The 22,524-nt window shown below is 40.8% G+C and overlaps 1 protein-coding gene across 1 annotated transcript in view; it reads left to right on the top strand.

Moving 5' to 3' along the window:
* Positions 1–22,524, top strand: part of ACO1 (aconitase 1) — a 58,958-nt gene that overhangs the window by 16,971 nt on the left and 19,463 nt on the right. The window contains exons 2-12 of the mRNA XM_082656069.1: positions 3,590–3,708; positions 4,762–4,930; positions 5,980–6,117; positions 13,721–13,790; positions 13,920–14,103; positions 14,673–14,812; positions 16,466–16,637; positions 17,926–18,026; positions 19,423–19,539; positions 20,639–20,798; positions 22,065–22,200. Of these exons, the coding sequence (XP_082512195.1) occupies positions 3,612–3,708; positions 4,762–4,930; positions 5,980–6,117; positions 13,721–13,790; positions 13,920–14,103; positions 14,673–14,812; positions 16,466–16,637; positions 17,926–18,026; positions 19,423–19,539; positions 20,639–20,798; positions 22,065–22,200 (1,484 nt within the window). The 5' untranslated portion in view covers positions 3,590–3,611. The remainder of the gene's footprint in view (positions 1–3,589; positions 3,709–4,761; positions 4,931–5,979; positions 6,118–13,720; positions 13,791–13,919; positions 14,104–14,672; positions 14,813–16,465; positions 16,638–17,925; positions 18,027–19,422; positions 19,540–20,638; positions 20,799–22,064; positions 22,201–22,524) is intronic.

A 22,524-nucleotide genomic window follows, 5' to 3' on the forward strand; every position in this document is an offset into this window, starting at 1 on the left:
CCAGCCAGCGCCATCTTCAAACCAGGAGTTGCCACACCTGGAGAGGCAGCCCCAAGGGGCTGGTGGAAAAAGCCAGAGTTCAAAACCTAGCTCTGCCTCTTACTGGATGTATGCCCTGAGGCGAGTTTTTCCATCTCTCTGAGCTGCAGTTTTCTCAGCTGTAAAATGGGAGTAATGATAGGCTGGAATTTACAGAGATGTTGCCAGAGTTATAGAAGATGGTATGAAGCACTTGGCACGCGCTGATACGTAGTAATTAGTCACTGGCTCTTCTCTCTCCTAACTTCTGCAAGTAAAATTTTCTTCATTTATATAGTGAAACTACACAATTATCTAGTCTCTAAGGAAAAAAGGAGGCAGATGGAGAGTGCTTTATACGACACATTTTCTACAAGAGCCATACTGGTCACTATATCCATCCTGAAATACCAGCTGGCTTTGTAGGGTGGTAGGAACAGCAGGAATCGTGTAAGGCTTCCAGAGTTCTGCCAGGGCATTTATAAGTTACGGGGAAGCAAACTGACACGTTGTGTCCTGTGTCCTCACTGCATCATGGCAAATATGGGTACAATTTGGCAACTGGTTTAACCATAGAATTTTGGCAAACTGAGCCCCTTTAGGGATGATTCAGTGACTTAAGGCTTTTGAAAGATATGAACAGCCCACCGTGCCCAGTTCAGCGAGGGGTTCCTACCACTTCCGGAGTTTCCTGCCTGAGTTTTCTCTCTGTAGTTACCTCCCATTCCTCCAAAATATCTGCCAGGCTAAGTTAGAACACAGGTCAAGTAGTGCCCCTCAGGCATGTTTGGTTTGGCCATTGTGCTGCAGGCCCACTCAGTAGTTTAGAAAAATCTAGTTACTGACATTTATAAATCAAGAATGTTCGTGTAGAAATCCAGATTGCCAGCCTCGCTTGAAAACTTGGCTCTGTCCACACTGGGCTGGCATATTCCAGCATGCAGCCCGCGGCTGGAGCCAAGTGGCTGCCGCTCCCTTAGCCGGGCAAACGTTGCCCAGGCTGCCAAGCCCCTGTGCTGCCTGCTTCACTTGTTCAGGCCCCCTTCCTGAACCGTGTGGTATTTTGGTTGCGATTCACTCCCCCTCTCAAACATATACTTTCCATGGTACCTCCCTGCTTTCTGAATCAAGTGTACCTTCTTCACCTGGTCCTCCACGGTGTCCAGCAATGATTCTCAAACTGGACACGTGCTAGAGACACCTGGGAGATTGTCGAATTCCTGGCGCCTCCCCCAGTCCCTTCTGATTCAGTAGCTCAGCGGTGGGACTCGGGAGCCTATTTTTAACAAGAAAGAGCCCCAGGTAATTCTACTGCAGATGATCTAGGGCACGCCCCAGCATCCCGTGCTAGGCTTTCTTTAGTTTCAGTTCCGGAATTCCTAGAGAAGTCAGTTAGCCTTCCCTCTCCTCCACCAAATGGCAGCTCCTGCAAAAACCTCGTGGGACTACGGGAAAGAGGCGATTCCCAGTAAAAAGGTGCTCGGCAGACCACTGCACTCTTCCTTCTCATTCTCTCACGCCTGTTGCCGGTGCCCGGCTCATCCTATTGTCTCCGCACTCGTAACTCCAGGAAGGCAGCGGTTGCTTCTCACTCAGCTGCCTCTCCCCAGAACTGCCTGGCACTGGACTTTAGACACAGTGGGTGTGCTCATCATCTATCTCTTTTAAGTTTTTAACTAGTTTTCAAACAGTTATATTTGTACAGTTAAAAATGCAAATAATACCAAAGGATATACAATGAAGCTGAGTCTTTCTCCCAATCCTGACTTCGAGGCCGCTGTCCCTCTTAAAGGAACCAGTCTCTTTTGTGTCTCAATGAAGACATGGGCCTGTCTATGGAGACAAGGCCCACTTGTCACTTTTTATCCCCACAAACAGTTGTTTTCTGTACAAATGGTCCTCGACTCACAATGGTTTGACTTACAATTTTTTGACCACTTTGGTGCAAAAGCGATAGGCATTCAGTAGAAACACACTTTGAATTTTGAATTTTGATCTTTTCCCGGGCTGGTGATATGCGGTACAATACTCTCTTGTGACGAGTCCCAGTCAGCCACACGATCAGGAGGATGAACAACCGACACCCTTACAACCATTCTGTACCCAGACAACTACCCTGTTTTTCATTTTCAGTACAGTATTCAATAAATTACATGAGATATTCAGCACTTCGTTATAAAATAGGCTCTTTGTTAGATGATCTTGCCCAAATGTAAGCTAACGTAAGTGTTCTGAGAATATTTGAGGTAGGCTAGGCTAAGCTGTGATGTTCAGTAGCTTAGTATATTAAATGCATTTCAACTTACGATATTTTCCGTTTACAACGGGTTTATCAGGGTGTTACCCAATCATAAGTTGAGTAAGATATTGTACTTTGTTTTCATTTTATAGTAATATGTTGATCATTCCATATCAGTCATCCCCAAAATAGGTTTTATGAATATTTATTCATAAAAACCTTGGATTAGATAGGGGAATGCTACTATAATTATCTTAAAATTAAGACTATTGGAGAATGGATCGATTAAAAGACTTTTGCCCAAGGGGTAGGACTAGAAAGCAAGTCTTCCGACTTCCACCCCGGAGTGTTTTGCTCTAAGTTATATAGTTATTTGAAATCGCTGTTTATCTGTGTGGTGGAGGCCAGGAACAGTGTCCTTTCTTGTTCACCACTTATAATTTATAAAAAGATAAGGAGAGGGCTTCCCTGGTGGCGCAGTGGTTGAGAGTCCACCTGCCGATGCCGGGGACACGGGTTCGTGCCCCGGTCCGGGAAGATCCCACATGCCGCGGAGCAGCTGGGCCCGTGAGCCATGGCCGCTGAGCCTGCGCGTCCGGAGCCTGTGCTCCGCAACAGGAGAGGCCACAACAGTGAGAGGCCCGTGTACCGCAAAAAAAAAAAAGATAAGGAGAAATTCTGCCCAGAGCTGGGGTAGAGGGTCCTCTCCAAACATATCTGGGGATTTTGGGCATTTATGCCACCACAGTGTACCTTAAAGATTACCTGATGTGAACTCACTCTTGCTACCAACTCAAAAGTGAGTTGGGAAGACTTCCAACTAACAGGTTTATTTAAAACGCTGCAGAGACAGTTACAACAGAAAACAGCTGCTTTCAAGTCCACTCTTCCAGAGTTCGAGTTTTATACGGTTGCACAATGTCACCTGCTCCGGACCTCTTAACCTCCTATCAAGCAAAACATGAGTCCAGTTCAGAGGTCTGTCCACATATTCGAGATTCACCATGCAACACATCCTTCATTTCCCTTCCTCCTCATGACTTATCAGTGCAAGAATTTTGGAAAGTTGTATACAGATAAGGCAAAAGAAGTTTGGAATTGTATGCACCCTTGAGAGGTGAATCCTAGCTTTCACAAATAGCTTCACAGAGCCCACTTTCTTTGCTAAGGATATCATTTTTTATTCATTTATGTCCCACCTTTCCCCTACTCTGAGAAGAAAAGTGATTTCTTGAAGTGAATGTATCATAATCGTTAAAGAGGGCAAACACTCATTGAATAAATAAGGTCCAGCTTTGAGAGTAGAAATTAAATGTTCTCTGTCCTTTTCAGGGACACGTGGCCATCAGGAATAATGAGCAACCCATTTGCACACCTCGCTGAGCCTTTGGATCCTGCACAACCAGGAAAGAAATTCTTCAATTTGAATAAATTGGAGGATTCAAGATATGGTAGGTACATGGCTCTATGATGTAAGTGCTCTGATAGTAATTGGAATATCATTTGCATAATAAGTAAGCTACTTAATAAATTAGGCTTTAGGAGAGTTGGAAGAGGGAGTAGCAGAGATGGCTGAATGGTCTTGGGTTAACCATACAAATACACACCTTTCTTACATTGCTCGTTTTCAGGTAGATAATAATGATTATATATATGTAACATTTACGTAACACTTAGTATAGAGAGTGTTTGTACATATATATTGTTTAATCTGAATAACAACCCTATCATCTTATGTTCAAAAACATAAGAAGTCCTGAGGAAGCTGAGGCCCAGAGAGAGTAAATGATATGATTAAATAACAACTATGTAAGTAGCAGAAGAGGATGAAAACACAAGCCTTTTTTATTCCAACTCCTATGCTTCTCTACCTTTGTAGTCTTGCCTTTTCTGGATAATACTGGTAAATAATTCTCATGTATCCGGATGGACCATTTCTTTTATAAACAAAATAACTTTTCTTAATGAATTACCATTGTTTTATTCTAGAAAACACAGTTACCAATGACCACACTACATGGTGTTTAGGGGTTTATTTCCTTTGAAAGATGTATCTGACTATTCTTTAGTCTTATTATAATAATTGTAAAGGGGTTATCTTCTCATTTCTTAAACACTAGGTTTCATGAGAAATACTACTGTATGTGTGTGTACTTGCTAACAGTAATACAGTAAATTATCTAGACTCGTGTCTTTCATGATGACTTAAGGGAAATTCTGTTACTGGATTCCAAGGCTAGGCAACCATTTATTATGAAAGATTTAAGTGTAATATTTTCTTTTTGCCTAGGCTGTTGGTATTTTCTAGTACTGAATGTCTCCTAAATCCATTCAATAGTCTTATATTTTAAACTGTTGGAATCAGTTTAAATTTACTCTCTTTCCCTGCTGGAAGAATAGTGTGATGCCTTGTATCAAGTCTGTATGGAGTTTGGCTTTAGAGAGCTCTTATAATAAGATGTCTCATGGGTTTGGTTTTGTTATACTTTCTCCTTTACTCCTAGGACAACTACCATTTTCTATCAGAGTTCTCCTGGAGGCAGCCATTCGGAACTGTGATCAATTTTTGGTGAAGAAAAATGATGTTGAAAATATCCTAAATTGGAATGTCATGCAGCATAAGAACATAGAAGTGCCGTTTAAGCCTGCCCGCGTCATCCTGCAGGACTTCACGTGAGCCTCATGTCACTTCACTCTGTTTTTCTCTGCATCCCTTGTCAGCCTTTAAAGAAAGCTTCTTAAAAGCAAAAATAAAAAACACAGTGACTGTATAATTTTTCACTCAACATTCAGAGACGGTTGAAAGCAAAAGAGGGCAGTCATCCCAGACGGGAAGAGATAATCTCAGGCAAATCAGGATGCATACTCACTCCACCTTTTCCAGTGGCAAAGATCCTTGTCCTTGGTCTTCAAGATCCTAGTCCTAAGTGTACTAGCAAAAGTTAAGAAACAGTATGGAGTGGAGCTATCTCGGAATTTTTCGCCCCTATGTCCTATCACCCAAGGAGCCAGGTTTCAAACAGCTGTCCTTGGAACGTTGATATGTGTCACCTGAGGGGAGATACGTAGCTCACAAGGCGTGATGTGTTGCTGTTAAGCCTCTGTTCACATCCTGCTATTCCCAGGAATTGCTCCCTATCACGGCTTCATTTTGAGACATTACCATTTCATTTTGAAATGATGTTATTTTATTCCTTCTGGAGAGCAAATTTCATTTTTTTTAGAGCAAAGATCACCCAAATTTTATTCTCTAATAAAAAGAAAGCATTCACTTAGTATAAATTTGATTCACAGCCTACTTTTCTGAATTATATCCATTCCTTTAAATTTGTTCTGAAGTTGAAGGGTGTGATCTTGTACAGGTCTTTGTCAGCCCACCATATGAAAAGGGAACAGTGATGGCAGAAAAAGTTCAAGAGTTTTTAATTGCCAGCTTTCCCACAGCTTCTCTGTTTAGACCATGTTGGCTGTGACCTTCAATGCAGGGATAAAACTACATATAGAGATACCACTCAGTCACGGCACTTATTACTGATGTGATTTCTGCTGAAGGGAATGTGTTTAGACACTTTCACTTTTCTAACACATCCATTGTTAGCACCACTGATGAAACAGCCGATGAAACAGCCCCATTGCCAATATTATCAGCAGAGGCAAAAGCTGAAAAATCCCATGGTACTTGTTTAACAGATTTGTTTTCTGCTTAATCTCCCTTTTCCTAGGGGTGTGCCAGCTGTGGTTGACTTTGCTGCCATGCGTGATGCTGTGAAAAAGTTAGGAGGAAATCCAGAGAAAATAAACCCTGTCTGTCCCGCTGACCTTGTCATTGATCATTCCATCCAGGTTGATTTCAACAGAAGGTGAGAGACTAGGATGAACAGTTGGGTTTTCTGCTTTGTGCAAAATCTCAGAGTGTAAGTCTTTTTTGTGTGTAAAAGGGAACCCTCCTGCACTGTTGGTGGGAATGTAAATTGATACAACCACTATAGAGTTTCCTTAAAAAACTAAAAATAGAACTATCATATGACCCAGCAATCCCACTACTGGGCATATACCCTGAGAAAACCATATTTCAAAAAGACTCATGTACCACAATGTTCATTGCAGCACTATTTACAATAGCCAGGACATGGAACCAACCTAAATGTCCATCATCACATGAATGGATAAAGAAGATGTGGCACATATATACAATGGAATATTACTCAGCCATAAAAAGAAACAAAATTGAGTTATTTGTAGTGAGGTGGATGCACCTAGAGTCTGTCATACAGAGTGAAGTAAGTCAGAAAGAGAAAAACAAATACCGTATGCTAACACATATATATGGAATCTAAAAAAAAAAAAAAAGGTACTGATGAACCTAGTTGCAGGGCAGGAATAAAGAGGTAAACATAGAAAATGGACTTGAGGACACGGGGTGGGAGGGTGAAGCTGGGGCAAAGTGAGAGTAGCATCCACATATATACACTACCAAATGTGAAATAGTTGGCTGGTGGGAAGCAGCAGCATAGCACAGGGAGATCTGCTTGGTGCTTTGCGATGACCTACAGGGGTGGGATAGGGAGGATGGGAGGGAGGCTCAAGAGGGAGGGGATATGGGGACACATGTATGCATATGGCTGATTCGCTTTGTTGTACAACAGAAACTAACACAGTATTGTGAAGCAATTATACTCCAATAAAGATCTATTAAAAAATAAAAAAAATTAAAAAAAGAAGAAAAATCTTTAAAAAGTATATTCAGGAAAACTCAAACTTAATAAATATTTTCCCCTGAAGTTTTTTTTTATTTTCAGGGTGGGGGCAGGGGGGATTAAGTCTTTTTTTTTTTTTTCTGTTTACTTCTTGGGTGAGAACAGCCTGTGTTTAAGCTTGAAGTCTGGGTGAAAAACACATACAAATTCTGCCATGAGAGCTTGTCAATACAAGTATGTGTTTGACTTTAAAAGAGTTTGGCTTTTTTTTTTTTTTCCAACCACTGGAGTCTTATTCCGTTTTGATTCCAAGTAACTATTTCATATCTGGCCATCTCTGCCTCTCCACGTGGGTGTCCATAAACTCTACCCTTTTCCTTATTTCCTTCTATTGTTCAGGATATCCACTTCTCTCTTCCTGCTAAAATCGTACCAACAACCTACCAATCCTACCAATAAAATCTCAGTAGCAGAAGACAATAAGAATTTATTTCTTACACATCTACAAGTTGGGTGGGAGCTCAGCTGATCTCAGCTGAATGCAGTTGGGCAGCTGTGCCTCACCCAGCCTTGGCTGGGTTGACTGCTTACACTGCACTGCACATCGGTAGGGCAGCTGGGACAGCTCCATTCTATGTGTGCTTCTTTGGGAGCCCAGGCTAAAGGAGAAAGCAGCTATGTGGTGATCACAGAGGCTCAAGAAGGCAAGCGGGACCCTGCAGCATCTCTTGAGGCTTAGATGAGGACTGACATAGGATCACTTCTATTCACAATCACATTAACCAAAGCAAGTTGCACAATTTAGCCCAAAGTCAGGGGTGAAGGAGTACACTCCAGTAACTGCAAGATTACACAACGAGGATTTGGATACAAGGAGGGCAACCAGGTACTACTAGAAGGCTGATATCTTAACCTAGAAGTATAACTAAATAAATTATTTCCAACTTTAGATAGAACTTTAGTTAGAAAGAAATAACTGTTCTGCATACAATGCTGGGAAACTTAATTATTTGGTAGAGAGAACAGTTCATATAATTTAAAGCATTAATATTTTAAAAATTAAATCATCAAAGATTTTGAAGAAAATTTAATTATATAGTGTCAAATGTCTTGATAAGAAAAACCTTTCTAAATTTAGAAGCAATGAATGAAACAAAGGGGAAAAAAAATCTATAGATTTAATGACTGCAAAGTTACCAGGAGATAACTTGAAAAATATTTTCAGTAAAGAGTTAATATCCCTAATATATAAAGAGTATGTATAACCTATTAAAAAATAGTAAAACCCAGCAAATAAATGGGCAAAGGAAAGTGGACATTTCACAATAAAAGGAAATACAAATGGTAAACAGTTTATAAAGCCTTTTCAACTTTACAAGCAATAAAAAGGTAAATTAAATCCTTGAGATACCATTTTCTCTTATCAACATAGTTTAGAAAATAAATGTTATTAATTATAAATGTGTCATGAGGGAGACACTTTTATACACTGCTGATAGCACTACAAATTAGAAATGATGAAAGCAATGTGCCATATCCTTTGTCCTGGAATTTCCACTTCTAAACATACACTTTATAGATATCTGAAATTCAGCAAAAGCTTAATGACTAAATAGTGCTTATTAAAGTATTATTTATAATAGTGAAAACTTAAAAGCATTCTAGGTGTCCAGCAAAGGAGAGTGATTTATTAAATTATGGTACATCCTTAAAGTAAATTATTAAGTAACCTTTACGGTTATATTTTAATCCTTAATAACATTTGGAACATGCTCATGTCTTGGCTCAATGAGCTAGATAAAAATTACATGTATAGAGTGATCTCAGCTCGATGAAACTCTAGGCAAAGATTACAAAATTGGAAAGAGAAGTGCCAAACTGCTAAGCGATTGTAACTATTCTTTATTTTTACAATAAAAAGCTATTGTTTTTATAATAGAAAGTCATTTAAGAATATGAAACCAACCACTCAAAGGAAAAAAAAAGCAAAAACGTTTATTTGCTTCCTTGGGGATTTAAGTGGGTTCCATACAGCCTCAAGAGAAATGTAGAAACTGGTCATTCTCAAATTAGTATTGCCAATACCCAAACCAGAGAAATTCAGGAATAGAGAGAAAACTGCTTTGTCTCCTGAATTGATGGTTCTTGGAACAAACAGACTGGATACTTGCTAGCTCTTTCCTTTTCTTTGGACTCAACCCATCCTTGGGCAATATGTCCTTTTTTTTTCTTCCTTAAATCACATAAGCTCAATTTAATGTTTTGATTTCAAAGGGAAGACTTAAAAATACCCAAACTATTATCCTATTGGAGAGTATGTTTCCTAAAGTCCCACTTCAGAAATTATTAAAAGTAGCCTCACAAAATCATGGGCAACTTTTTCTTGAAGACTCATTGGTGTTGATGGATTTAACTTCATTTCCCTGGCCTGGAAGGTGAAAGTACTGGTGGAGACAGAATTGTAATTGTTTTAATTTCTAAAGTTATTTGACTCAAAACTCAAAAGAGCTCCTGACAATTAAGCAGGTAAAGAATCTGAGTCAGCACCAAGTTCATTGTGACTTGGTTTCCTCCTTAAACCTTGACATCCATCAACTCTGGTTTCAATTTTTTATGGACCTTTTTCATTTATACTGTAATACTAAAAACATTATGATGAAAATAGCAAAGTCTAGTGGTGAACTTTGATCCAAAATGATATCCAAATCTAGCAAACAACTTCTTTTTTTTAATTAAAGAGAAACACTTCTATGAGAAGTATTTTCTTTTTTTAATAAATTTATTTATTTATTTATTTTTGGCTGCGTTAGGTCTTATTTGCTGTGCACAGGCTTTCTCTAGTTGCGGTGAGCGGGGGCTACTCCTCGTTGCAGTGTGCAGGCTTCTCATTGCAGTGGCTTCTCTTGTTGCGGAGCACAGGCTCTAGGTGTGTAGACTTCAGCAGTTGTGGCACGTGGGCTAGTCAGTAGTTGTGGCACATGGGCTTAGTAGTTGTGGCTTGCAGGTTGTAGAGTGCAAGCTCAGTAGTTGTGGCGCATGGGCTTAGTTGCTCCGTGGCATGTGGGATCTTCCTGGAACAGGGCTCGAACCCGTATCCCCTTCATGGGCAGGTGGATTCTTAACCACTGCACCACCAGAGAAGCCCGAGAAGTATTTTCATTGCTAGTGTTTTGTTTTTATTTCTTGAGTTTGGTTTTGCAATTTGACCTCCCAGTCTCTTTCCTCATTTTTGTAAGGAATTAAGTGTGATGTCTCAGTTTTTGTGGAACTGTGTGCTGTGGGCTTATTTCCAGCTATTTCCAGAATGAAGTAAGGAGTGGTGGGATGGTGAATTTTCTCAGTTAAGTATTTCTAACCTCTTTCCCTGCTGTGAATAATAGTAATTGGCTTCACACCATCTTTAGGAATCGAGGATCTAACTAATGCATTATTGTAATGTTTTACAAAGTTATCTCAGAAATAACCTTTTTAAAAATACCAACAAGGATATCATAGCAATTTCTGACCAGATTTCATGAGTGTCAAAACTATCTTCTCTATAAATACTGTCTGTGAATTTCTGGAGTACCATTACATGTAATACTCAGAAACTTTGAACTACATCCAAATCTGATTTCAACTTACATAAATAAGGAGAAATTTCCTCTTTAGTGTGTGAGGCCATTCACATTCAGAGATCTTATTGAAAGCTCACCAGATTGGGTAAATCTAGGAAAGTTCTGAGTGGTGGAAAAATCTGAATTCTAGGTCTGTTTATTCATTCGAATAACTAGAACTAAGTTAACGAGCCAAGGTTAGCATAAAAGATTTTTTGCTTTAGTGAGTAAATAGGGTTGTTTTTTAAATTTTAATTTATTTTTAATTTTAACTTTTTTTTAAACCTAGAATTTAACATATCTTAAAGCAGCCTAAGCATTTCTGGCTTCTGCTTGTCCTGTGACTATGTCATGTATATCGAACGGATGGTCCCAGCATTCTCTGGGGTAAATGGTCCTCTTCCAACCTTGCTTCTGTTTTGAGAAACTCTGAAATCCTTCTGGAGACAAGAGGACAAGGCATAATGACTGGGAGTCCACATGTGCTCAGAGCTCAGCAGAAGAGATGGGGCAGGGCCATACATGATTAAGAATAACGTTCCAAGATGCCTTCCCTCTTTTTTGTAAAATTAAATCCATTTAACAGACCTATTGTATGTCAGTATTTATTCAAGAAGTAGGTTAGTCTAGAAAAGTAGAGAGATTAGGGAATGCACAGCTTGAATGCAGTTAGTAAGTGTAGGAACCAAATCACTAACTTGGAGAGTCAGGGGGGCTCTTCCAGAAGTGTCACTTAATCTGGGTCCCCAGGCATGTTTACCAAAGAGCAAAGATCTGGAAAGGCATCCTACACAGAGAGAACAGAGCATGCAAAGGCATGAGGAAAGTGCGGTTTGAGAGAGTATGAGGGCCACAGTGCAGCTGAAACTAAAAGTTTGGACTGGAGGATGGGAGAGGATTCATAAAGGAAGTCTGACGTCAGACTGAAGGACCTTGTTGTTGTTGTTGTTGTTTTGCAGTACGCGGGCCTCTCACTGCTGTGGCCTCTCCCGTTGCGGAGCACAGGCTCCGGATGTGCAGGCCCAGCGGCCATGGTTCACGGGCCCAGGCGCTCCGCAGTATGTGGGATCTTCCCGGACCGGGGCATGAACCCGTGTCCCCTGCATCAGCAGGGGGACTCTCAACCACTGCGCCACCAGGGAAGCCCGAGATCAGCAAACTTTTACTGTAAAGGGCCAACAGTAAATACTTCAGGTTTTGCTGGCCACATACTGTCTCCGTTTATTTGTTTTCCAACCTTTAAAAATATAAAAATTATTCGTTGCTTGACAGCCAAACATATACCATATTGGGCCAGATTTGACTCATGAACCACAGTTTGTGGACCAACCCCTGCTGTAAGATACTCTCAGAAATTGATTCCATCAAAGCAACTGACACTTATCTGGAAGAATATTCACATCAAGAGAAAAAGAAAAACATCCGCATGGTAACTGAATGTGTATTTGTAGAGTAAATAGTGCGTGCCTCCAGTCTTTTTCTTCTCAAGGAGTGCCCGCCTACCCATGCTCATCTGGCAGACTCCCCCTCGCCCTCCAGGCTACATCGATGTCATCGCCTTCTGGAAGGCATCCCTGGCTCCCTGGTCTGAGTTCATGGCCCTTTCTGGGTGCTCCCATGGCACCCTGTACTTCCCGTATCATGACATTGATAATCACACTCTCATGGTTGCCTGGTTGCTGCTCTGTGTCTCTCGCTAGGCTCTGAGCTCCAGCTGGGCAGCACACATGCCCCTTCTGCACATTTGTATGGCCAGCATGTGGCACCAGGTAAGCTCTGTAGATCATTAACAAGTGACAGAAGAAAGTGGGTATAGTGGGTAAGGTAGAGGCTCCAGGACCGCTCAGACCTGGGTTCAGGTGACCACTCTGTAATGTACAAGCATCTGACCTTGGAGAAGTTAACTAATCTTTCTGTGCCTCCGCTTCCTCTTCCATACATTGGGGTAATGGTAGTACCTACGTGAGGCGTTGTTAGGATGATTGAATGAGTTCATGTGTGTAAAGCACTTAGAGCCTACGATGCACCGTGCAGTCTTGCACTTTGGCTCCTGCTGTTATTATTATTACGGTAGTTGTTGCTATTACCACCACCACCATCGCTGCTACAGTTTCTGCAACTACTACTACAGGGAGGCAGCATAGGGACTTAGAGCATCATTCTTGAGTCAGACTGCCTGGGTGTCAATACCAATTCCATCATTTACTAGCTGTGAGGTCCTGAACAAGTTTCTTACCCTCTCTGTGTCTGTTTCCTCCTTTGAAAAATGTGGATATTAGTTGCTCCTAGCTCAAAGGGCTATTTTGAAGACTAAATTAGAAAATAAATGTAAAGCACTTTGGTGCCTAGTTCCTAGTAATGTCAATAAGTGTTAACTATCAATTAGTGAAGTCTGACTTGGGTCTTAGCTATTAATTTCACTATCATTTCCTATGTTCACTCAACCCATGACAGTTTGTAAGCACTTCCTGTGTGCTAACCATGCCGAGTTGTCACTATGACTTACTCTACCTCAAAACAATGTAGTTTGATTATAAAAATTCTGGAAAAGCTTCCTGATGCCCTGAATTGTCCATGTCAGTCCTGATGAGCTGAATGACTTGGAGCAAACCTCGGTATATATATAATCTGGGCTTTACTCATGTTCTTGAGTGTCACCATCCTCCTCATAAACCTCCTTTTGCAAGATAGGAGATTGTGATTCTATAAATTCCTGTGCCTCCTGGCATCACTGGTTCCCTACCTCCCAACATAAGACAGATGAAAATGCCAGCCCAGATATGGCTCAGCTCAGAGAGGTGTTGTAACAAGGTCATAGGTAAGAAAGGAGTACAGAAAGAAAGCTTCTTTAAATATCTAAGCTGCTATTGTCATCATAAATGTCTTGAGTCTGTTCCTAAGAGTCAGACTTTATGATTAGAAGAGTTTTAACTTAAATCCACTTAATGTTTTCTACCCACCATGTTTAAAGGCATTATAAAAATCACCTGAACCAAAAAATAATTATTCTTTTTACTTTCTTTAATTACCTCTTTCCCACGTTAACGAACGCATACCACCACCCAGCAAGCCTGCAGATGAAACTGCCATTTTCTTTATTATCACCTATAAATTTGACCAGTAACATTTTACGCCTTAAAATTTATACATTTAGTCTTTCTCTTTGACAGGGCAGACAGTTTACAGAAGAATCAAGACTTGGAATTTGAAAGAAATAGAGAACGATTTGAATTTTTAAAGGTATGGGCAGAGTTTGGCTCCATTGGTTGATTCTTTATGTGTGTGGGGTATGAGGAAGAGGTGCCAAGGAGGTGAGCTGCATAAAGGTGTGCTGGTATTCACAGTGTTCTCCCCATTTTTCAATCCCAGTGGGGCTCTCTGGCCTTTCGCAACATGCGGATTATTCCTCCTGGCTCAGGAATCATCCACCAGGTGAATCTGGAGTATTTGGCAAGAGTGGTATTTGATCAGGATGGATATTATTACCCAGACAGTCTTGTGGGCACGGATTCGCACACTACCATGATTGATGGTTTGGGCGTTCTCGGTTGGGGTGAGTGTTCTTCTGGGTTCCTGTTCCACTTATGCTGTTCTATGTAAATACCTTGATTTACTTTGATACCCTTACATCCCAGCAGCATGAATTTGAGTGACCACAAATATCAGAGAGGTTTTTTTGGTCTGTTTTCCAGTAATTTCCAGTACCCGGAAAAGTGTCTGATGCCTTTTAGGCACTCAGTATAATGTTTGGAAGAATGAATTGGAATAAGCAGCTGGAATTGGAATAAGCAGCTGGAATTGGAATAAGCAGCTGGAATTAGAATAGGCAAAAATCAGCTGGAGTGTTTGTTAAAAACAGCGACTCCTGAAGCCCATTCTTCTTTTTAGTGTGGAATCAAGGGGATTTTGACACAGGTTTTTGGCGGACCACACTTTGAGAAACACTTGTTAAAAATTCTATAGAGGGAAATAGAGAAAAGATAACTGTCCTTTATGGAAATATAACTCTACACTAGTAAAACACTATAAGTGGGTTGACTACTTGTTAATGACAGTGAACTATGCCTGAGGGATATCGTGAGGACTAAGGAAAGCATTACTCTGTCACGCCTTTCCACACAGGTGTGGGTGGTATCGAAGCAGAAGCTGTCATGCTGGGCCAGCCAATCAGCATGGTGCTTCCCCAGGTGATTGGCTACAGGCTGATGGGAAATCCCCACCCCCTGGTAACATCCACTGACATCGTGCTCACCATCACCAAGGTAACAATGTGCTGCCTCTTCTGTGGTCTGAGTCGCAGTGACAAATAGGAGGAAAGTCCATGATGGAGTCTCTCTTGGTTTCCATGTGCTCTAGAAGTGCTAGGAAACAGTACGTTTATGACTTTAAAAGAGATGACATAAGGAGAGAACTGCAGTTAGGTTCCAGATCATTATGTTCATTTTACTCTTCTGTTGCTGCATGGATCTTTTTCTTTAAAAAAATTCTTTGAAACTGTGAAATAGTTTAAATACACAGAAGTTAAAATGACATTTTTATGCCCACCATGTAGACTTAACAGATGGTAACATTTTGCTGTATTTGCTTCAGAGCTCTCTCTGTATGTATATTTTTTAAGAAGTGAAATGTAATATTTATGGCTAAAGCCACCCTCTTCATTTCTAGAGATAATCACTGTCTTGAGGTTATAAGAAATCATTTCCATGCATATGTTTTACTTCTACATTTTTTCCACATGGTTCTTCTTTATATGAAAATAACAAACTATGAATAATTTTTGACTATTTAAAATTCCATTCTCTGTATTGTAAGTTACATTATTGTAACAGATGTTTCTCCAAGCTGGAAAATATTAGTTTTGTTTTGTTTTTCATTTGCCCTTGTCAGAAATAATCCTTTTTGGTGATTTGCTTGCTTTGCAAAAAGAAGGCAGTTTCATTTTGAAAGACTATTAGAAAAGTAATTTTTTTTTATTATCACACAAGTTTTTCTGGTTGTATAGTTTGAAGGCTTGGGTTATGTGGGATGGATGCTATACTTTTGATTTAATAGTCATGGACATCGGAATCGGATTTATTTGAACACTACAGCTCATCAGAGATGTCCGCATCGTTCAAGTGTGGAATAATATAGGCTCTGCCCACAAAATTTGGCAGAATTCCATGTAACCAAAAGGGCCTGTCCGTGTGGTTGTCCACACTTCATACAGCTGATTTCATGCAGAGCCAAGCCAGTCATGAGGCTCCAGCCCTGGCTGATGGCTTGTATGGAAAAGGTGTGAGAGTCAGACTGCCTGGATCTTTTGGTTACACTTGACTTATACCTGTGTTCAGGATATTTGTTCATTATACCCTTGAAAACAAGGCATTTGCTTATTCAACAAGTGCAAATCATAATTTATTCAAGTTGAAAGAATTTATTTAATTTTTAGAAAGAAGTATTCTCATTTGGCAAAACTTTTCTTATTATTTGTGTTTTTATATTACTTTTTCTTTCTTTTTAAAGAAATGTTTCAACATAATTTTAGATTTACAGGGGACTTGATGTAAAGGTAATACAGAGTTCCTGTTACCTTTCTCCCAGCTTCCCCAGATGTTAACATCTTACATAACCATGGTATATTTATCAGAAACAGAAGTAGTTAACATCGGTATGACATTTTTAACTAAACCAGAAACTTCACCAGTTTTTTCAGTAATCCCTTTTCTGTTCGAGGATCTACTCCAAGATACCACGTTGTATTTAGTTGGCCTTACTTTTTAAGTTTTATTTTTAAAAGTAATCAAACATATGTTGGGCTAATTCATTTTTTGTGTTTACTCACAAGGCTACTTTATGAGAATTGCAAGGGGATAGTTCTGCAATTTAAATACAGGTTATCAAGTCTCAAACTCTGCTATTGTTCTGTTGCTCAGCACCTCCGCCAGGTTGGGGTAGTGGGCAAATTTGTCGAGTTCTTCGGGCCAGGGGTAGCCCAGTTGTCCATTGCCGACCGAGCTACAATTGCCAACATGTGTCCAGAGTATGGAGCCACTGCTGCCTTTTTCCCGGTTGATGAAGTCAGTATCAAGTACCTGGTGCAGACAGGTAAGTGCAGAACCCTGAAAACAGAAGGCCGTTTCTAAAGTTCATAGAACGCTGAGAATTGGAGCACTACCTTCTGCCTCTGTCCCTCGATTAAATAGTTGAGGCACTCAACCTAAAGAAGAGAAGAGAAGGGATGGTGGGGAGGGGAAAGCTGCAAAATACATCCAGAGATGAGATTAGTTTCTATGGCTCTAGAGGTGGCCACCGAACCTCTTACTGATCTGGTACCGAATTTGTAACATCTACTGATTTGAAACCAATGGTTTCAGAGAAGTTGAACACTTTCTTAAACTGAAACCTAAAAGAAATTTCTCCTGCATGTCTTCGTGGAGAGGATGACAGGGGATGTAATGAACACTGGGGCCCAACAACAGGTCATGATAAATGTTAACGAAGATCAGACAGTCATCTGTTATAAGGTCCATGCTGAAAGCTGATGACCTTTACAATTCAGTTAAAATGAAGAGGCGAAAAAAAAGAATGCTGATCTGTTGTGGATCCAAGAATCAAGCTCTCAAACAGGCTTATTTAACTGTCAGAGAACTGGGAGAACTCCGTGTCCATTGGGCAAACCGTGCGTATTATCTCCTGCAACCAGGGTCTTGATCAGAATGAAACAGCAGAGCTTTCAGGGTCATATTCCTGGTGATATAGCATCACGAGTTAGGACTTTGAACTCAAATCTAAACTCAGTTTCGGATCCTGGTTCTGCCATTTACGGCCCGTGTTCCATGGGAAAGTTAATCTTCTTGAGCCACTATTTCCCCATCCATAAATGAGGATAATAACAGTCCTTTTCTCATAAGGTCATGATAAAGGATTAGAGAATGAAATAATGCATTTAAAATGTTTAGCACACAGTGCTGGGCACACAGCTGGTGATCTGTGGTGGGAGACTGCGGGGATTACTATAACAAGAATAATGTGGAATGCTGAGGGTCTGTGGCCGGTTGAAGGCAGATGCGTCGGAGGTATGCTTTGACAATTCGCTGAGGCTTAGGATCCTCTTAATTAAGACCCGTAACCAAAGAGAGACGAATGCTTATAAGTGAGAATCTTCTACAGAAAATGGTCACTTCGATAGAACAGCAGATCAGTTAATGGCCCCTAGTAAACAGCAGCATCGGCTAGAGAGTCAGACTGTTAGCCTGAAAGCTGCCATATCAGCAGAGCTCTTGGTGTGTGTTTAAGTGAAATGCCCATTACTTGTATAGCTTCTGGTAGAGGCATTAGTTTAATCAGGAAATATTAACATCTGTTACTTGTTACTTCTTAAAATGCCCATTAGGTCGTGATGAAGAAAAAGTAAAGCATATTAAAAAGTATCTTCAGGCTGTAGGAATGTTTCGGGATTTCAGTGACTCCGCTCAAGACCCAGACTTTGCCCAGGTATGAGAATGCCTTTCATAAGGTCATGATAAAGGATTAGAGAATGAAATAATGCATTTAAAATGTTTAGCACACAGTGCTGGGCATGTGTTTCCTCTTTCTCAAGCCTGTGGTTTTAGTTGTGAATGTTTTTTCTTGGGGGGTGTATTTGTAGGAAATTAGTCACTGCCAAGTTATCACAGAAGAACAGCGTGTTAAAAGGCTAAAAAATCAAAAAGATAAGGAATTGTAGACATAAAATAACGTAACTTGTCCCATTCTTCCTGGCCATTCGGTTGAGTATGCTCCCGCCACCCACCGCTTTTTTTTAAATAAATTTAATTAATTAATTTATTTTTTGGCTGCGTTGGGTCTTCGTTGCTGCGCGCGGGCTTTCTTTAGTTGCGGTGCGTGAGCTCATTGCGGTGGCTTCTCTTGTTGCGGAGCATGGGCTCTAGGTGTGAGGGCTTCAGTAGTTGCAGCACATGGGTCCTAGAGTGTGTGGGCTTCAGAAGTTGCGGTGTGTGGGCTCATTAGTTGCGGCTCGTGGGCTCTAGAGCGCAGGCTCAGTAGTTGTGGCTCACAGGCTTACTTGCTCCGTGGCATGTGGGATCTTCCCAAACCAGGGCTTGAACCCATGTCCCCTGCGTTGGCAGGCAGATTCTTAACCACTGCGCCACCAGGGAAGCCCTGCTCCCCTTTTTTGCTTTACTCCTTTTATGTGGAAGATCTTTGGAAAAGGAGTTTAGAAGGACTGGAGCTATTTAAAGGCTGATAAGCACATCATTATTATAGATGGGGAAAGAAATGGAGGTGCAAGCGAATCAATTTGTTCTGATTTACCCATCGACGTACTTATCTTCATTCATTTTCTAGGGTGCAAACTGAATCCACATTTTTCTCAGCAGCCAAGATTGGAGGGTAAACCAGATGCGGGATCCTTGTCTTGTTTCATATTACATCGATGGAAGGAAATATTCAATTAGACTAGGGCCCATTTCTTGGCATTGATGAGTTAATGGCTGCATTCCCCCAGTCATCTTAGAAAAATTACAATGGTTTATCTATCATTTCAGTAGAAAATCCATCTCATTGACTAACTTAAGCAATAAAAAGGATGTATGAGCTGCTTTGCAAAGATGGCTGAGTGAAAGACCCTGGCGGCAGCCACAATGCCCACCCTGGTCTTTCTGAGAGGTGGCAAGGCTTCTGCCTGTCCCATGCTACCGAAGTGCTCATCTGGAACTTTGGAAATTCATCCCTTCAATGTAAAATGGACATTGACTTCCTTGGTTTTGAATGTGGTAGTTTAGTTTATTTTTATTGTTGTGGTGTTTTAAATTCTCTGGCATGGCTGTGTTTTTTTCTTTGTGAGTATAATGTCAATCCCACGGTTCCTTTTCTTTTGGGTGCACAGGTTGTGGAGTTAGATTTGAAAACAGTAGTGCCTTGCTGCAGTGGACCCAAAAGGCCTCAGGACAAAGTTGCCGTATCTGACATGAAAAAGGACTTTGAGAGCTGCCTTGGAGCCAAGGTAGGGACCTGGGAGAGGTGGGTGGAAATCCTCCCCAATCCTGCCCCATGCTTGGCTTCTTTGTGCACAGGCTTCACCGCCCTCGATGATGAGTCTTCCTGAAGCCTTGGTGCTGCGGGCGTTTCCTCTCCATCCTATAGTCCTCGATGCCTCCCTCTGCATTAGCTAAGAGCCAGGCAGCTTCCTTAGAGCACTTGATTGCCTGTAAACACAACTCAACCCTCCTTTTCCAGAGCATACCTCCTTTTCACATGACTCACCACGGTGTTCACTCGGCTTGCCCAAACTTTTCTGGCCACTGTACTTTTGTTCATGCCATCCCCTGCCTGCATGTCCCTTCCCCGTCTGCATGCCCTAATCTCTCAGCTCTTCCACAATGTGGCCTCAGATCCCATAGCACAAAGTCATCTCTCCCTCATTTGAACCTTCATGGCATCAGTGGGAAACCCTGTGATGGTGTTTCGTAGCCTTTACTTTCATTGTTGGTACTGTATAATATGTGCATGTCTGATTTCCTTTACTACACTGTGGATTGAGGATAGGATTTATACACAGTCACCTTTGTATCCCACAAAGTGCCCAGCATAGTACCTTGTACACAGTAGATTTTCAATGAAGATTTTTCAAATGAATAAGATTTGTGATGGATTTTATCCGCGGGATGCCAGCATTTTACCAAATGTTCAGCGGCACTGTGTTAGCCTTACTGCTTATGATTGGTTGAATCTGGCCAAAATGGCACCGTTTTCTAAATTTCCATAAAGGTTAGTATCAGCGCCCTCAGTGTAGCCATTACATCTGTACTAATTAGCTCTAATGAGACTAAGCTAAATTTGTAGTTTTAGTCTTTCGGTATTTGAGGTGGGGAAGAATTGTTAATAATTTCAAAGCAAAATCAGATTCAGAAATCATGACTCCCTTTTATAAAGATTTTAAAAGAGTAAATTTAATTTTTCTGTAGCATTTCAGAGTTTACCAGCTGAGATGTTTATGTTTTGTTAAGAATTGGCCTTTAAAACTATAGTTACCAAAGTATTTCTTCTTCTTCCAAAGTGAGAACTTTGACCACATATTTTTTTTTCTTTTTTTCTTCCTATAGCAAGGATTTAAAGGATTCCAGGTTGCTCTGGACCATCATAATGACCATAAGACATTTATCTATAATAATAGCGAGTTCACCCTTGCTCATGGTTCTGTGGTAATCGCTGCCATTACTAGCTGCACTAACACCAGTAATCCATCTGTGATGTTAGGAGCAGGTAAGTGCCTTTGATGGTCATGTGGACGTGTGGGTGAAAATTTCCCAAGACATGACCCAGGGGCTTAACTGAGTTCTACATATAGTTCCCTGAGCCTTATCCTTTCCAGATGCAGAGATTAATTGGCCCAGAAATGTTTACACAATAAATAATGCAAAGTATTTAAAGTAGTATAGTCTTTAGAATCAACACAGAAAAGAAGGAGAAGAGAGGAAAGAAAGATGAATTTCTGGTAAAGCCTAGAATCTTATGTCAGACTTTAGAAGAAAAAACCTGTTTTCATTTCACAGACTGTTTTCTCCATAAAACCCCTGATAGGCCTTTTTGTACAGTGGAATTTAGTCTGTCTTAGATGCATTGTCAAGTGCATCTGAATTATGGCACAGGGCACTGGTCGATAAAACTTATCTACCTATTATGCAATTCTGTTTAATTATTTAATATTTACATGCAGAGTTTCATTACTCTAATGTCCCTTTAGTTTCCAAATTTTAAAATATCCCTAAGAGTTCCTCTTGTGTCCACAAACAGTTCTTTCTTTATGAATTGGACAAGTGCGTAAGGAGAACCTTCTTTGTCCAGGAATTCATCTGTTGCCACCTAAGCTTTGGACAAACCAATTTCCTTAAGATAAGATACCAGCTTGTCTGTAGCCTTTTGTCTCTTTATACCCCTGACTCCTTATTTCTTTCCTACTTCCCTGATATGTCCTAAGTCAGAGCACCCAGTGTCCCTGTAATAAATAGTCTCTGTATTTGCCCAGAGTCAAGTGGCCCAAGAGCCCTTGATCTTCCTCTTCAAGAAATATCTGAGGACTAGATTTTATCTTCTAGGCAGACTGTATTCCTCACCAACAAGTACACAATTCATATACTTTAAGAAGGGGCCCTTCCTATTATTTTTCATCTAAATAAAATATAATTAGAAAGACTGCTTTCCCTCCAAAAATTAAAAACTCATTCTATAATACAATCATGAATGGTTCAGGTTTATCTCTTTTTTAAAAAAAAAAAAAGGCACAGCTCTTTTTATCTTTTTCTTCATGTCCATGGCTAATTTTGAGTTTACTGAATACACGTAAATGACTTTGGGCCAGCGAGCTTTTGATTTCTGTCAGGCAACAAAGATGGCAGAAAGCATCAACATGAATGGGGCTCTGTCAGGCAGTGCAGGAAGTGCAGACTGAAGTCAGTCTCCTTCCTGAAATGTCCGTGGCACCTAGAGTGGGCAGCCCCACACACCATGTCTGTGTTTACCATTTCACAGGCTTGTTAGCAAAGAAGGCTGTGGATGCTGGCCTGAACGTGAAGCCTTACATCAAAACTAGCCTATCTCCTGGAAGTGGTGTGGTCACCTACTACCTGCGAGAAAGTGGAGTCATGCCTTACCTGTCTCAGCTTGGGTGAGGGAGAAATCTCTTGCACCATTGCTTTTGTTTTATTGTATTCCACAGGTATTTTGCTAAGTCACCTTGTAATGGATGTAAGCTTATCTGATGGTGTCTAATTGCGTAGTCTTCTGTCAGATGGTAAACAGACAAACTCTCACATTCCGACAGAGCAGGGCCCTCCTGTACAGTTGTACTGGTTGTTCATCAGACAAGGGTGTCTGTGAAGAGAGCAGGGGCTGATATCAAGCCTGTGCTCTGCTGTAGCGCTGCACTCCTGGGGCAGGGGGCGTCTTTTCTCAGTTGTATGAAGGTGTGCTATGGGCTAGTGTTGGCTCT

This window comes from Grampus griseus (assembly GCF_964374135.1).
Source record: "Grampus griseus genome assembly, chromosome: 6".
NCBI classification, from domain to species: domain Eukaryota; kingdom Metazoa; phylum Chordata; class Mammalia; order Artiodactyla; family Delphinidae; genus Grampus; species Grampus griseus.